The sequence below is a fragment of the Hordeum vulgare genome, chromosome 2H, assembly GCF_904849725.1.
Source record: "Hordeum vulgare subsp. vulgare chromosome 2H, MorexV3_pseudomolecules_assembly, whole genome shotgun sequence".
NCBI lineage: Eukaryota > Viridiplantae > Streptophyta > Magnoliopsida > Poales > Poaceae > Hordeum > Hordeum vulgare.
Genome location: NC_058519.1, coordinates 17,742,250 through 17,760,681, shown reverse-complemented (window position 1 = coordinate 17,760,681; position 18,432 = coordinate 17,742,250). Strand labels below are relative to the sequence as shown.

The 18,432-nt window shown below is 42.2% G+C and overlaps 1 protein-coding gene across 1 annotated transcript; it reads left to right on the top strand.

The window, feature by feature from the left end:
- The first annotated feature begins 14,224 nt into the window (after positions 1-14,224).
- On the top strand, positions 14,225-15,643 carry LOC123429251 (dirigent protein 1-like). Its single transcript, XM_045113307.1, has 3 exons — positions 14,225-14,577; positions 14,760-14,940; positions 15,160-15,643. Exons 1-3 carry the CDS (start codon positions 14,294-14,296, stop codon positions 15,424-15,426), a joined length of 732 nt encoding a protein of 243 aa, XP_044969242.1. The 5' UTR covers positions 14,225-14,293; the 3' UTR covers positions 15,427-15,643.
- Positions 15,644-18,432: the final 2,789 nt, after the last annotated feature.

The window sequence follows — 18,432 nt, the reverse complement described above, 5'->3', positions numbered from 1 at the left end:
GGGGTTTGATCACGTTTTGCTCGTGAGAGAGGTTTTAGTCAACGGTTCTGAATATTTCAGATCCGTGTGTGCTTTACAAATATTTATGTCATCTTATAGATGCTGCTACTACGTGCTATTAGGAAATACTCCAAATATCTAGTCTACTATACGAATCCGTTTGACTACTCAGAGTTATTCAGATTATTGTCAAAGCTTGCATCGACGTAACCCTTTACAACGAACTCTTTAATCACCTCCATAATTGAGAAAAATTCCTTTTTCCACTAGTTACTAAGGATAACTTTGGCCGCTGTTTTAGTGATTCAATCCTGGATCACATTTTGTACCCCTTGACAGACTCATGGCAAGGCACACATCAGGTGCGGTACACAGCTTGGCATACTTTAGAGCCTACGGCTAAGGCATTGGGGATGACCTTCGTCCTTTCTCTTTCTTCTGTCGTGGTCAGGATTTGAGTCTTACTCAAATTCACACCTTACAACACAACCAAGAACTCCTTCTTTGCTAATCTATTTTGAACTCCTTCAAAAACTTGTCAAGGCATGCATTTCATTGAAAGTTCTATTAAGCGTTTCGATCTATCTCTATAGATCTTGATGCTCAATGTTCAAGTAGCTCTATCCAGGTTTTCCTTTGAAAAACTCCTTTCAAACAACCCTTTATGCTTCAGAGGAATTCTGCATTACTTGCGACCTACAATATGTCAACCACATATACTTATCAGAAATTCTGTAGTGCTCCCACTCACTTCTTTGGAAATACAAGTTTCTCATAAACCTTGTACAAACCCAAAAGCTTTGATCATCTCATCAAAGCGTATATTCCAACTCCGAGATGCTTGCACCAGTCCATAGAAGGATCGCTGGAGCTTGCATACTTGTTAGCATCCTTAGGATTGACAAAACCTTCTGGTTGTATCACATACAACCTTTCCTCAAGGAAAACGTCGAGGAAACAATGTTTTGACATCCTATGTGCAATATTTCACAAACAATGCAGCAATTGCTAACATAATTCCAATAGATTTTTAGCATTGCTACGAGTGAGAAAGTCTCATCATATTCAACTCTTTGAACCTGTCGGAAACATCTTTGCAATAAGTCAAGCTTTTCTTAATGGTGACTTTTCACAATAATCGTCTGTCTTCCCATTAAAGATCTATCTTTACTTAACAGTCCTACGACCATCAAGTAGTTCTTCCAAAGTCTACACTTTGTTTTCATACGTGGATCCTCTCTCGGATTTCATGGCCTCCAGCCATTTGTCGGAATCTGGGCCCACCATCGCTTCTCCATGGCTCGTAGGTTCCTTGTTGTTCAACAACATGACCTCCAAGACAAGGTTACCATACCATTCTGTAGTAGTACGTGACCTTGTCGACCTACGAGGTTTGTAGTAACTTGATCCGAAACTCAATGATCACCATCATCAGTTTCCACTTCAATTGGTGTAGGCGCCACGTGGATCCTACACACTGGTTGAAGTGACGGTTCACTAACCTCATCAAGTTCCACCATCCTCCCACTCAATTCTTTAGAGAGAAACCTTTCCTCGAGAAAGGACCCATTTCAAGAAACAAACACTTCGCTTCCGGATCTGAGATAGGAGATGTACCCAACTGTTTTGGATATCCTATGAAGATGCATTTATCCGCTTTGGGTTCGAGCTTTATCAGACTGAAACTTTTTCACATAAGCATCGCAACCCCAAACTTTTAAGAAATGATAGCATAGGTTTCTCCAAACCATAGTCTATACTCTGTCATCCCAACGGAAATACGCGGTGCCCTATTTAAAGTAAATGCGGTTGTATCTAATGTATAACCCATAAACGAAGTGGTAATTCGATAAGAGACATCATAGTATGCACCATATCAAATAGGGCGCGGCTATGACGTTCGGACACACCATCACACTATGGTGTTCTAGGTGGCATGAACTGCAAAACAATTTCCACATTGCCTTAACTGTGTGTCAAAACTGGCAACTCAGATATTCATCTCTATGATCATATCGTAGACAGTTTATCCTCTTGTCACGATGATCTTTACTCTGAAATAGCTTTGAACTTTTCAATATTTCAGACTTGTGATTCATCAAGTAAATACTCCTGTATCTACTCAAATCATCAGTGAAGTAAGAACATAACGATATCCACTGCGTGCCTCAACACTCATTGGACTGCACACATCAAAAAATTATTGCATCCAATAAGTTACTTTCTTGTTCCATGTGGTATAATTTTGCATGTCTCAAGTGATTCAAAATCAAGTGAGTCCAAACGATCCATCTGCATGGAGTTTCTTCATGCGTTTATAACAACAGGTATGGTTTGCATGTCTCAAACATTTCAAAAATGAGTGAGTACAAAGATACATCAGCACGGACCTTCTTCATGCATTTTACACCAACATGACTCAAGCGGCAGTGACACAAGTAAGTAGTACTATCATTATTACTTTGTATCTTTTGGCACCAATATTGTGAACATGTGTAACACTACGATCGAGATTCAATAAACCATTGAAGGTAATTATTCAAGCAAATAGAATAACCATAATTATATTTAAATGAATAATCGTATTGCAATAAACACGATCCAATCATGTTCATGCTCAACGCAAACACCAAATAACAATTATTTAGGTTTAAGACCAATCCCGATGGTAGAGGGAGCGTGCGATGTTTGATCACATCAACCTTGGAAACACTTCCAACACTTATCGTCACCTCGCCTTTAGCTAATCTCCGTTTATTCTGTAGCTTTTATTTCGAGTTACTAATCACTTAGAAATCGAACCGGTATCTAATACTCTCTTGCTACTAGGAGTACTAGTAAAGTACACATCAATATCATGTATATCAAATATACTTCTGTTGTCTTCGCCAGCCTTCTCATCTACCAAGTATCTAGGGTAGCTCCGCCTCAGTGACCGTTCCCCTCATAACAAAAGCACTTAGTCTCGGGTTTGGGTTCAATCTTGGGTTTCTTCATTAGAGCAGCAACTGGTTTGTCGTTTCATGAAGTATCCCTTCTAGCCCTTGCCCTTCTTGAAACTAGTGGTTTTACTAACCATCAACAATTGATGCTCCTTCTTGATTTCTACTTTCGCAGTGTCAAATATTTTGAATCGCTCAAGGATCATCATATCTATCATTTATATGTTATAGTTCATCATGAAGCTCAAGCAGCTTAGTGGCAGTGACTTTGGAGAACCATCACTATCTCATGTGGAAGATTAACTCCCACTTGATTCAAGCGATTGTTGTACTCAAACAATCTAAGAACATGCTCAACGATTGAGCTTTTCTCCTCTACTTTGTAGACATAGAATCTTGTCGGAGGTCTCATACCTCTCAACAAGGGCACGAGCATGAAATCTCAATTTCATCTCTTAGAACATCTCTTATGTTCCGTGACGTTTCAAAACGTCTTCGACGCCTTGCTTCTAAGCCATTAAGTATTATGCACTGAACTATCACGTAGTCATAAAGAACGTGTATGTCAGATGTTCGCAACGTCCATAGATGATGCTCGAGGTGCAGCACACCAAGTGGTGCATTAAGTACATAAGCCTTCTGCGCAGCAATGAGGACAATCCTCGGTTTTTCGGACTCAGTCCGCAAAGTTGCTACTATCATCTTTCAACTAAATTTTCTCTAGGAACATATAAAAAACAATAGAGCTATAGCGCAAGCTACATCATAATTCTCAAAGACCTTTTGACTATGTTCATGATAATTAGAGTTTAACTAATCAAATTACTTAATAAACTCCCACTCAAAAAGTACATCCCTCTAGTCATTTGAGTGGTACATGATCCTAATCCACTAACTCAAGTCCGATCATCACGTGAGTTGAGTATAGCTTCAATGGTAAGCATCCCTATGCTAATCATATCAACTATACGATTCATGATCGACCTTTCGGTCTCTTGTGTCCGGAGGCCATGTATGCACATGCTAGGCTCGTCAAGTTTAACCCGAGTGTTCCGCGTGTGCAACTGTTTTGCACCCGTTGTATGTGAACGTTGAGTCTATCACCCCCGATCATCACGTGGTGTCTCGAAACGACGAACTGTCGTAATGGTGCACAGTTGGGGAGAACACAAGTTCTTCTTGAAATTTTAGTGAAAGATCACCTTATAATGATACCGTCGTTCTAAGCAAAATAAGGTGCATAAAAGGATAAACATCACATGCAATTCATAAGTGACATGATATGGCCATCATCTTGTGCTTCTTGATCTCCATCACCAAAGCACCGGCATGATCTTCTTGTCACCGGCACCACACCATGATCTCCATCAACATGATATCCATCATCGTTCCACCATCGAGGTTGTCGTGCTATCTATGCTATTACTACTAAAGCTACAACCTAGCAATACAGTAAACGCATCTGCAAACACAAACGTTAGTTTAAAGACAACCCTATGGCTCCTGCCGGTTGCCGTAGCATCGACGTGCAAGTCGATATTAACTATTACAACATGATCATCTCATACATCCAATATATTACATCACGTCATCGACCATATCATATCACAAGCATACCCTGCAAAAAACAAGTTAGACGTACTCTACTTTGTTGTTGCATGTTTTACGTGGCTGCTATGGGTATCTAGTATGGTCGCATCTTACTTACACAAAAACCACAACGAAGATGTGCAAATTGCTATTTAACCTCTCTCCAAGGACCGCCTCTGTCAAAACCAAATCAACTAAAGTTGAAGAAACAGGCACCCGCCAGTCATTTTTATGCAACGAGTTGCATGTTAGTCAATGAAAACAGTCTCTCGTAAGTGTATGAGTAATGTCGGTTTGGGCCGCTTCAATCCAACAATACCGCGAGTCAAGAAAATACTAAGGAGGGCAGAAAATCGAACATCGATGTCCACAAAACCTTTTGTGATCTACTAGAGATAACATCTACGCATGAACCTAGCTCATGATGCCACTATTGGGGAATGTTGCATGGGAAACAAAAAATTTCCTACGCACGCGAAGACCTATCATGGTGATGTCCATCTATGAGAGGAGATTAGATCTACGTAACCTTGTAGATCGCTAAGCGGGAAGCATTAAGAAACGCGGTTGATGTAGTGGTACAGCTTCGTGATTCAAATCACCGTCGTCCCACGATCCGTCCCACGATCCGTTCCGATCTAGGGCTGAACGGACGACACCTCCACGTTCCCCACACGTACAGCTCGATGACGATCTCGGCCTTCTTGATCCAGCAAGAGAGACGGAGAAGTAGATGAGTTCTCCGGCAGCCTGACGGCGCGCCGATGTTGGTGATGATCTATTCCTGCAGGGCTCCGCCCGAGCTCCGCAGAAATCTAATCTAGAGCGAGAACTACTTGGTGTAGGTTTGAGTTGCACGTGGCAAGAAACCTCTAGTATATATAGGAGGAGCCAAGGGGTGGGACAAATCCCTAGGGCGTCGTCCAAAGGTGGCCCTTCTTGGGTCGGCCGAAGTGGGAGGGAGGAGTCCTTCTCCAATCCCACTTGGATTAGGACTCCTTCCTTATTTTCCACCTCTTTTGGTTTTTCCACTTTTCCTCATGGGATTTCCTTGGATGATTTTGTCAGCCCATTATACCTTATTGTACATCCAATAAACCCACGTGGACCCCTTGCGGCGTGGTGGGCCCATCCAGTGGGCCACCGGAACCCATTCGTCCCTCCCGGTACACTCCCGGTAATGCCCGAAAACTTTCCGGAATCCAAACACCAACTTCCTATATATCAATCTTCGTTTCCGGACCATTCCGGAAACCCTCATGACGTCCGCGATCTCATCCAGGACTCCGAACAACCTTCGGTCACCAACACATGTAACTCAACTATACTAAAACATCATCGAACCTTAAGTGTGCAGACCCTGCGGGTTCAAGAACTATGCAGACATGACCCAAGACACTTCTCGGTCAATATCCGATAGCGGGACCTGGATGCCCATATTGGATCCTACATATTCTATGAAGATCTTATCGGTTGAACCTCTGTGCCAAGGATTCATATAATCCCGTATAACATTCCCTTTGTCCTTCGGTATGTTACTTGTCCGAGATTTGATCGTCGGTATCCCTATACCTATTTTAATCTCGTTACCGGCAAGTCTCTTTACTCGTTCTATAATATAAGATCCCGTGACTCACACTTGAGTGACATTGCTTGCAAGGCTTGTGTGTGATGTTGTATTACCGAGTGGGCCCCGAGATACCTCTCCGTCACACGAAGTGACAAATCCCAGTCCTGATCCATGCTAACTCAATGGACACCTTCGGAGCTACCTGTAGAGCACCTTTATAGTCACCCAGTTACGTTGTGACGTTTGATACACACAAGGTATTCCTCTGGTGTCAGTGAGTTACATGATCTCATGGTCATAGGATTGAATACTTGACACGCAGAAAACAATAGCAATAAAATGACACGATCACATGCTACGTTCATAGTTTGGGTCTTGTCCATCACATGATTCTCCTAATGATGTGATCCCATTATCAGGTGACAACACTTGTCTATGGTCAGGAAACCTTGACCATCTTCGATCAACGAGCTAGTCAACTAGAGGCTTACTAGGAACAATGCTTTATCTATATATCCACACATGTATTTGTGTTTCCAATCAATACAATTATAGCAGGGATAATAAACGATTATCATGAACAAAGAAATATAATAATAACTAATTTATTATTGCCTCTAGGGCATATTTCCAACAAAATGTTGGGGATATACCCCCACAGTATGACCCGACCCAGATAAGACCTAGTGGTCTGGGGCGGCTCATAATGTGGACTCTTATGTGGGCCATGAGCATTGTAGAGATTCAGGGTTAGGAAGGCGGCTGAAAGGAGGAGGCCGGCTCAAGCCCGGTTCTTGATAGGTCGGCTTATGGAGGAATTCATAAGGAAGCTCCCTAGGGAGACAAGATGAGTAGGAGATAGACTAGGTCACGGGTTGTACTTCTACCGAACTCTATTTGTAGACTAAGGGCTTCAACTGGCCCCAACCTATATATAAAGGGGAGCCCCTGAGGTAGAAAGGCTAAGTATGAAATCCTCGAGAGCTAGGTTTGCGATTGTGCATCCTTATAATCAAGATCATCATCGTCAATAAAACACAAAGCACGACGTAGGCTTTTACCTCCATCGGAGAGGCCGAACTTGGGTAAACCCTTGTCTCTCATTCCTGGTCAACCCTATCCAAGGCTCATAAACTTAGTCCTTTAGCTAGGACATCTGCCGTGAAAAAACCACCACAATAACCGTATCAAACTGCAACGCAAGCATCCTTAGAAAAACACCAGCACAAAAACTTGTTTGAATCGGTGCTATATAGCTTGGTTGCCTACAACTCCGGCCACGACGGTACTCACCCACTGCCTTTGTTTCTGACCACCTCTGGCCACCCTGATGCCACCCCTCACGAGCACCAGCTATGGTAGAGGCCAAGGTCTCATCCAACCATCGTTGGAATCGGTCAGACATGCAACTCCGCTCAGCCATGCTATATGTTGCCGACTAGCCGCCGGTCAGCTGATGTGGTCGTAATTTACAGTGGCCTGCATGTCATTTTCACAGTCCCACTCTAACAGTCAAAGAGGCTGACCCAACAAAAATGCAGCATTTGGCCATATGTGAGGTTCAAGTAGATAGATTTGGGCAAAAGTGAGCATGACTTATAGGGTTGGGCAAGACTAAGGAGAAATAAGGAAGGGAGGGCATGAAAATAGAAATCCCTATAGTTAAACGCAAAACATAATGAAATCAATTTGCCTCGTTATCTATGCACCATTTCTCCGGCGCAGGGATGGTTGTGGTGATGGCATATTTTTGCTACCATGAACTAGTTTCGATTGGAGCAAGCAACGATTTAGTCTCTTGCCATTCCTCAGAACTCCTTCTCCCTTGTACCACGCAATTAGAGCTGAAATCAAATCGATTAATGCCTTTACATTTTCTTTGACAGATTTATGTGGCATTGGGAGGTAGCTGATTTTTCTTTCATTAATCTATATCTATATCTATACTTATACTAATTAGGCACTTCCAAGAAATTACCACATTAATTAGAAAATAGGAGCCGTTAATCTGGTGTGACCGAATTATTACGGTTTGAATTAACTCTTGAAATCTTTTTTTTTTTCAGAAAACTTCTGAGAAATTACCACATTAATTAGAAAATAGGAGCCGTTAATCTGGTGGGATCGAATTATTACGGTTTATAGATTAACTCATGCAATCTTTTTTTTTCCAGAAAACTCCCGTAAATAAAAAATATAACCATACATGCGAATTATAATGGCTTAGATCAATGATTCCATCCGTCTCATCACCATTCATCACCATCTGACATGTATTAGCGGCTGGCGATCTCTCTCCTCTCTATGGTGCACCACCTAGGGTTCAAGTTCGATGCCCAATAAGATTACACATGCTTCTTATATATGCCGCCAATAACCATCAGGATGTCCATAAGATTATTCCCGTAACAGAGAGGTGATGGCTAATTTTTTTTGACAATCAGCGGTTCGCAATCTCTCGCCTCTGTGCATCCTGTAGGGTTCAAGTACGATGCCCAATAAGATTCCGTTTGCTGCTTATATATGCCCCAACTACCACCAGTATCTCTATATGAGTCCATTTGAGGGATAATTTTTCTTTTGACAATCAGGAGTTCATGGGGGAGACGCATGCTGGAGGCAGCTAGCGGCAACCAGCATGACGGCCTGACAAACTGCTAAGAAACGGAACTCGGAAGCAAATTTGTATGGTGGTCTATGGACTGCACCCAGTTATTTTGTCTTTATTAAGTTTTAATGTACGTATGCACTCTCTTTTCTTTTAATTTCTCCATCCTCTTTTCGAAAGTTGAATGTGCAGTGTCAATCTTAGAGATTGCTTCATTATTTTCACTCTTTAGGGTAGACGATTTTAAATGGGTCAGTTTTAGTTCTGCCTTCGTCCATATCAGGTTCTTTGTTTTAGTTCTTTTCTGTTGCACTGATATACTACACTTCGGATTTTGTAGGTTTCTGCAGGTTGTCGGACATGTTTGAGACATTAGCTAATTTAAATTTATGACAACTTTTAGTCCCATAGAATTGATCTGTTCTGCGGTCAGATGTAGTTGTTGTCTGTTATGCAAATGAATGGATTTCACACGAAAATAATTCAGAAGAAATAGACTGATTACATAGACTTCAAGATATAGAGAAAATCAAGGATGGGGAATCTCCGGTTCTCCTGCAATTCATGTTGTCAACATGAGAGAGCGTCTCTTCGCTGCATCCTGTCAAGTTATGTATTAAACTGAGAGACTATATTCCCGTAGCCAATCACTATTACATATCTGGTACTGCTCTTCAGAATGTGTGTGTACCGGCCTGTAACCATATTCATGAGTGATATCATGTTTGCCTCTTCGGCATGCATACTCTCTCCCTAATAGCTATATGCACCCTGTCACCGGCAACCTTTGTGCACAAAGCCTCTAAAGCAGCCATTTAATCTCTGCCATTTTTGATTAGCAATAACTGACTCCCTATCCAATCATCCCGTGGCTGAATTTCCTTCAAGACTTTGGTCTGACGTAAAGGTTCCCAGGGATCGAGCTATATCCGCCGTTGGGTGCCATACTGTGCCGATCAGCGATGATGTAGTACTCTGTCGAGCGGGAATTGCGATTTTTATCGCAACAGTCTTTACAATATTGTCACCAAACATAAAACGACGAGTTGCTTCAGCTTCCTGCATGCTTCTTAGAGCATCTCCAACAGTCCGTATGTTCAGTCGTTGGTATAAGTGTCCATGTCAACAACCAACAACACATCATACAAGCTCTTCAATGGAGTGTATGTTAATCGTATGTAAAATAACTAAGGGGGTCCACTAAATATGAAAGAAATAACCATACTTGCCTCGGAGCTTGTGCGTGAACCGTTGCTTCAAGTTCATACGATGTCATTTTCTCTCTTCTTTTATTATATGCCATGTCATCAAAATCATCTATGTGGCAATTTTACCAACGATGATCATACGATCATTGAAGATGCCCTTATGCGTATCATTTGTTCAATTTCAAAATTTGGGAGCTACTCCCTATGATCACAGATCTATGGTGTTCTATCTTTTCTGTATAGTATATTTTTGTTCACTGGAAGCAATTAGCTACAATTTTTGTACATGGATAACGAGCACATGTTAGAACTTATTTATGTGTCACTTTTTTCCGTCAGTACCACTATGTTTTCCTATAGTAGTATATGTTGCATGTCCACTGTTTCTAAGATCTCAAAATATTTTTATTATCTTGGATGGTTTGAACCTTTTCCACAAGCGATGCATTATTTTATCTAAGTTGCAAGTCTGCGGTTCCCAAGAAATAGAAAACCCATACTGTTTCAGTCTGTTCACACAGTAGTGCTTTTTATTGGAATCCATCGTCAGTATGTAAAACAGTTTTTTACCACACTATTTTTGTGTAAATTGGGCCAAGTGCTTTGTTTTACTTCCTTCTATTGGTAAATAGTGTAGTATGTTTGATCGTGCATGATGTGTGTTTATCAGTATATATAAAGTTTTCACTCTGTAATTAACAAGTTGAATTGTTCACCCTAGCATATATCATATACTCTTTACATACTTTAGTCTGCAGATCTGTCTAATTTCTCAGTTTTTAGTTGTATAGATTTGTGTTATAAATTGATTAACTATTTGATTACTTTTATTTTTCAAACACTTAAGCCTATTATACATATTTTTAGAAAGAAAATGGCAAACATAAACTCTATACATACATATATGGGAGACGTTCAATGAAGATTAATTGGTTATCATGAAATGAAATAAATATCACCATTCATGTACTATATATATACATGGGATTTTATGTAAACCAATTACTCTTTCTGTTCGTAATTTTAAGAAGTTTTGGACAAAACAGAGTTATCCCATTTTGATTTGAGATTTGATTTACATATCATGTGTTAACCTTAAAATATTCCAAAACTACTTCCTTTTAATATTCTACGACAATATTATCACCGAGGGCAATATTTTTAAACCAAGTTCGCCCAAAACACATGAGTTTGGCAACATTTGTTCTAATGATATCATTTGGCTAACCATCATATATTCTCCTATATGACTTCACATGTCTCTATACCTATGATTCAATATACACCCCAGAAAAAAAACAAATCAATATAAGATAACTGGTCGTGCGAATGCACGGCTTGGTGACTAGTGGACATAATTTAAAATATAGCATCAATTGGATGCATAATATAATGGAGACGGTCAGCTTCGGTTGGTGAAGACATGGCGTCGAGGCGTGGCGAGGCGGGCGGCGGAGGAGGAGCACCTTCTCTTCTCACTCTCCAATAGCATGTGGAAGAGAGACCCTTATAAAGGGGTCCAAACTCTCCTCCACTAGCGGGGTGGGACTAAACTCTCACCACCTTGTCATGCCACCACCTACATGGGCCCTTGTAGATTTTTCTGAAATTCTCTAATGGGCCTAAGGCCCACCTCCAAATTTCAACAATATTGGCAATGGTGAAGTCTTGAGACTTACAGTATGCCTATGTAGAAGAAGGCGAATGACCGATCCAAAAACTCTTCTATCACCCAGGTTAAGTAAAACCCTTCCTGGTCACTCTTTTCAACTGTGTACATATTGCCTAAACAACGTTCGATGCTTCATTCGATGTAGCGTAGTCCACATACAAAGTCAATGCGTACATCAAAAAAGACCCTGAGTAAGAGAAGATGTCTTGTGATTCAAAAGAATATAGTTTTACAGTCATAGCAGTCATAATAAGGCAACCACTTCTACCCTTACTAGCGTGTTAAATCCATTTGATATTCTGCCAAGCCAGTGACCATAAATATTGGCAACACTAATGGAAGGTAACAAACTGGACACTATGTAGATGACCGACCATTTAGAATGCGCAAACTTACATTTGAAAAAAATGTGTTGCTTGTCTCGTCGTGGGTACAAAAATTGCAACTCTTATTTTTTTCCAATTGCGGCGAGTGAGGTTGTCTTTAGTTAGCATAACTCTCCTTCGAAGAAAATACATGATGATATTAACTTTAACTATCGTTTATTATTTCCAAATTTCATTACTATTGTTCATTGGAATATCTGAGTGCATGTGTGCATGGTACACATAGTTGACTTTGAAGGATGCATATATATTTAGATTCCAATGAAACACATCATGTCCTTATGTCTGGTAATCAAATGCAACCGGGTATAAGGGATGTTGTTGGGTTTAGTCCCAATCGTTGTGGGAGGAAACAAACACGATTTATAAGGATGGGGTGTCCCCTTCTAACAAGCTAGTTTTTTGGGAGGGAGGACCCAAGGACTCTCATAAATTGGTGTTGCACTCCGATTGGGTCTGGTTGACGTATGTGGGTACAAAATGATGGTGTTAGCAGACCGAGGGTTGCGTAACAATAGATATCAAAGCTCAGGTGTTCAGAATAAATCTCAGTGAACTCACGGGTGATCTGTAATTGTTGGCGTATTGGAAACACTTGTGTTATCGGGCCCATGGTGGCCGATGTGTGAGGGGAAATTTTTGGTTTAGTCCCACATCAATTGCGACAGAACACAACTTATATGGAATGGGGCGTCCCCTCCTAACATGGTAGTCTTTTGGGGAAAGAAGGCCCAATGACTCTCATAAGTCATTGTTGCTCTTCGATTGGACCTAGTTAACGCATGTGGGTCCAAACGCTGTTGTTAGCGGATCCAAGTTTGCGTAACAGTTGTCATAATATCAGGCAAGGGCCATTCAAATCTCACATAAATGAAACGTTTGATCGGAAGAGGCTGAGCACATAAACAATAGTATCATTTTTATCACGTACAATACGGTATAAGATTGAAATTGTTTCAGTTTGTAGCTATGTATCTACCATCCTTTTAAAGACATATCTCCATCCTTTATTGTAAAACATTCAAAGCCGAACGGTATGCATTCATGCATGAGAGTATCTATTTCAATATTGTTTGATACTCACCCTGCACGAGGCGTATAGTTAATCACAGAATATAGTGAAATTGGCCTTGTTAGGCTGCCCTTAGTGGGAGTATTATAGTCGGTATCATGTACGGAAATCCCTTTTGGAGGACCAGCTCCAATTAGACCGGTTTTTGAAAAATTCAAAATTCATCAAAATTCGTATTTCTACATTTCAAAAAATTCTAAAAAACATTATAGATATACTTGGAGGCATAATGCACAACTGTGTAAGTTTTCAGGACAAAATACTTTGAAATGAGGGTTGTGCAAAAAAGATAAATTTGGGGCTTTTTAAAACATGATACTATTCATCCTTCTAGATTATGATTTTTTTTTGTATAGATCACATTTCTAGGTATGTCGTTCTGAAATTTAACACACATACGCATAGCATCCTTGTTTACTTGTACAATTGTTTTCAGATTTTTTAGAAGCTGTAAAGTTTGAATTTTGAATTTTTCATAAAAGGCCTCTATGGATCTTCTGAAGTTTGAAACAATGAGCACACATTAGATCTCTCCATGATTTCTAGAAGCTGAAAAGTCATGACTAGTTAAGATTTTGAATTGTACACACATCACGCATATGGAGTAGTACAATGAGCACACATTAGATCTCTGCATGACTAATTAATTAAGATGCACATAGTTGACCAAAAAGCAATTTTTTGTTTGAAACAGTCGATGGTTTTGATATATCCTTCCCAGTGTGCACAGCTCATTTAATGGACCAAGCAGGCAAGCACTGACTAACCATGTGCCATCATGATGATAGAATGGTCTAGTTGCTCTTAATGATCTTCTTAATCACGACTCACGAGAACGGCGTATAGTATTCCATGCATTACGGTTTAGAAGTCGTGTTTGGAAATTCACTGAAACCTAGGTGGTTATTGATTGACTATGGGATGGGTTAAAAAATAGCATTCATACTATACATATATATATATAAGTGGTACAACAGAGTACTAATTAGCAGCTAGGAGTAAATGAAATATGTCCTAAACCTTGTCTATTATGGAAATGCACGTAAATTTAACTGTGTTTTCTAAACCGTGACGAAGTGAGTACTAGAAGATAGCTAGATCTTGGAACTATATGGATCTACGGCTATCTCCATCCTGGGTCCCTGGGCAAGCTAGCTACAGTTAAATACCAGCCCTCCTCATCGTGCCTTCTTCACTTGACAAACACAAACCACAAGCTAGCTAGTTTGATATCCCACACTGGCCATGGCTAGTTTCGACGTCACCCCTTACAACGGTGCCTCCGTGGAGAACACTAAGCTTCACTTCAAGAAGTTGTACTTGCGCCAGAACACTTCTGGACCCAACTCGAACCAGACAAAGTTGATAGACGGCGATGTCGGCAGCGAGTTCGGGAGGACCGCCGTCACCAACTGGGCCATCCACGACGGCCCGAGCCCAGGTGCCAAGGTGGTGGCCCGTGCGAGAGGCCTGCATGTGAACGCTGTCGACGACCACAGCTCATTTACCATGGTTTTCGAGAGTAAGAGGTACGTAGTGATCTAAATTCTCTTATATTTCTTTACGAAGGGTGTAGTCTGCACTTGCTTTTGCGTTGTGTAACTTGTGATATGATCCATTAGTGCTGGATTATGATTGGTTGATGCATGTGTAATTCGATATGAGGTATGCGTGCGTGATTAATTTCTGACTATGAGTTGACGTAATACAGTTTCAAATGTTCCACGCTTGAGATAATGGGAGCAATTGCCCTGGGCCAAGGTGACTGGGCCATTGTTGGCGGGACCGGCCAATTTGCAATGGCGCGTGGCGTCGTCCAAAGATTCGTGTACGAAAGATCAGATCACGGACAAGTAGTAGAGCTTGCTATCGAAGCATTCTGCCGCGCCAAGGTATCTAATGTGTTTATCTGTCCAGATTAATTTCCATGCATTTCTTTCAAGTCAGAGTGCTCGATCAGTCTCATGCATGAAGGAGCCTCAGGACGTAGATGCACATTATTAGACGTATTTACGTTCTATAGTACTCTTTATCTGTCTGTACGAGTAATAGGCTGCAGACTTCTTAAGGGGTTGCCTAATTAACATCCTCTTGCCTCATTACATGTGCAGCTTCCATGGCCAAGGGGAGAAGATGGACCCATGGCACTTCGCGCGGGCTTTAATCATCAATATGACAAGCTCAAGCCTAGCCCAGCCCTGCCGGGGGGCTCAAAAGTCGAGCCCAAGACCGGCCCACTAGGCTTTAAACCTAATAACCCCAAGCCCGGCCCGGCCGTGCCGACAGCCTCAAAAGTCAAGCCCAAGACCAGGCTAACAGGCTTCGCAGTTCCCCCGGGCTTTAAATCTAAATATGACAAGCCCAAGCCCAAGGCCTAGGCCCTGGATTTTCGGGCCGAACCGGAGATGGTCAGCTTTAACTGTAATAAGCGTCATGTTTTGGGCCCAATGTTACAGCGTGATGGTTAATTAGGATTCTCCATATGCCCTTGTGATCATTGGCCCTTTTTACTTCCGAGTGCTTTTGTTGTCACCAGTTATGCCATTTGTGTTCCATGTGGATTAATAAAGTTGTTGCTGCACCGTTCAAAAAAAACATAGTTGTTGCTGCTTGTTGTCTACACTATTTATTTATAACAGAGCAAACATAAATTCTTCTAAACTCACCTCATAAAATGTAGTACACGGATTCATTACCACCACATGATTAGATCCACTTCCCCTAAAAAACATGATTAGATCCACTAAACATAATCTAACAGCGCATATTAATCTAATCGGTACTCTGTGTGGCAATTCACGTTGACTGACCGCGTTTCTCCCTGGAGGAAAAATACTAGACACCGTCCCGCACGCACGTCGCTTCTTCCCCTATCCCCCGCCTCTCACATGTAGCGGCCGGCCGGCAGTCGCATGAGTTGGTCGCCGGCCTACCGCCCGCAACGCCTCTCCTTGCAGCAGCGCCCGGCGTGCACGGCCCGCACCGGCGCCTCTAGCTCCGTCGCACGGCACCGCATGGAGCAGAGCACGTCCAGCACACGGCCACTTGCTGATGGGTCTCCTTCTTTTCGTGGCACGGTTCGAAATCTGCCCCATGCTTGATCGGGGTCCATAAAAGCGGTAGATGAGCACAACGACGGCGCACACTGTGAAGAGGCCTCTGTTCTTCCTTTTCCACCTGCAGTGACAACATTCATACGGGAATGTAAGTTCAGTGGGGGCAGTGAGTTATTTGTGAGCGGATTAATTATGCATGTAAAGATGAACTTAAACCACCGATGGCTCTCAGCAACCTTCAACATAGGAGTACCTTTTTATCCCCACCTTTTTTGTTGACTTTGTTAGGTTTAATTTTGATTGTATCTGCATCTTAGTTAGTTTGCTTAGGTCTGCATATAGTTCACGTTAGGGACTTCTAGCGAGCTCGCCGCAGGGTGCGCGGCGAAGGCGAGATGAGGACGTGCGTATATGACTTAGTGGCCGGATGTGGTGGCTGGATCGTGTGTGCATGTGTACTACTTAAAGCTGTATCATGCTTGTTTCATTAGACAGAGAATAGAGAATGGAAAACACTGCGGTCATCAAAATTCTTGTGTTCATCTTATCTTGAGAGCTACGTCAGGTAGTCTAGAGGAAGAAGAAGGGGCTGCAAGGAAGCAGTTCCAACAATTGTCAATTGGTATTCGCTTCTGTGATGGCGGGTGATGGAGATGATGCGGCCAAAGTGGTGGAGTTGGCGAGGAAGAAGCTCGAGGAGTCGGCGACTGCACCCATGGCGCGGCTCACCGATGGCAGCGACAGCGGCGAGTTTCTCGTTGTCGAGCGCATGGTCCGTCAGACCTCGTCCATGGTGCAACTGCAAACGTTGACTCGCAGGAACTACACCGAGTGGGGGCTCATCATATGAGTGCGGCTCCAAGCGCAAGACCTGTGGGGGGTGATCGAGCATGGCGCCGTCATCGACTACCGCGACGACCGTGGGGCGTTGGGCATCATCCTATAGGCTGTACCACCGGAGATGTTGTGCTCGTTGGAGGCGAAAGACTCCACGAAGGAGGCTTGGGATGCGCTCAAAGAATGCTTATCACGAGCACATGCCTCTTGCTTCAAGGCAGTTTTGGGGCAACAAGAGGAACTCTAGGCCCAACTTCTCCAAGGACAACTCAAGTGGGTGCAAGAAGAAGCAACGTGTATGGACATGCTACAACTACGGCAATGTGAGTCACTTTGTGGCAGATTATCCTTATGAGAAGAGGGAAGACAACGGGGGCAAGTTCATTCGCAAGGACAGAGCCAAGTCCTTCCCAAGCAAGAACACCTTTACCAAGAAGACTTCTTCAAGGGGTTTGGTGGCCCATGAAGAGTATACCTCCGATGATGACGAAGACGAAACATGCCGTGAAGGGATGGCAACGGCTACCGTGGCCATTGCCACTTCCGCCCCTAAGGTGTCTCTCTTCGGCGCCACCAGCGAGAACTGCATCGCCAAGTGCCTCATGGCCAAGGGTATCAATATGGTAACCCCCAACATCAAGACCACTCTTACTAGCTCTCCTTCTTTGTTAGGCTCTGTTTATAATAGTGAGGTAGTGGAGCTTGATGAGAATGAGTTTGATAAATTCCTGTGTAAGATCAAAGGTGAAATCAAGAAGCACTTTGTTGCTCTTTTGGAACAACTTGATTAGGCCAATGATCTCATTGAGACTCATGATGATACTATCTCCAAATTGCCAAGAACATAGTCGTGATTACGCCGATGAGATAGCAGAACTATCCATTGCTCTAGAAGAAGAGCGTGGTCTTCGTTTGGCGCTTGAGGAGTCACACAACGTCGATCATGCTAAATTACAAAAAAATCTTGATCATGCTATTGTTCTTACTCGTGTGCTTAAATCCGAGAAAGTTGCACTTGGGGTTGGCCATGATCGACTCAAGGAAGAATTTGACACACTTGACAAGGCCCACAAAGTCTTGAAAGGTGCTAATTTTTCTCTTAAGCGGTCTCATGATCAACTCCAAGTCTATACCTATACTAATTAGAGACTCCCTAGAAATTTCTACGTTAATTAGAATTTGCGAGCCGTTCATCTAGGGTGGGGCCGAATTATTACGGTGTAGATTAACCTTTATAAAAAAACTCACAAATCTTTCAGCCGGTTTAATTCGAATGAAAAGATATTAAGTATAAAGCCCATCTCTACACAAGAAAGAGAGGCCCATAATGCTCTCGTGGTTAAGATAAAAAAATAACCGTAAAATATGTACCTCGAGCGTCTATTCTTCTCCGTGTAAAAAATGGGAACCTGATGCAATTTCAATCTCCCTCTCAATCTCTCACGTCTCCCTCCCTCTCACGTCTCTCTCTTTCTCTCTCATGCTTCTCTT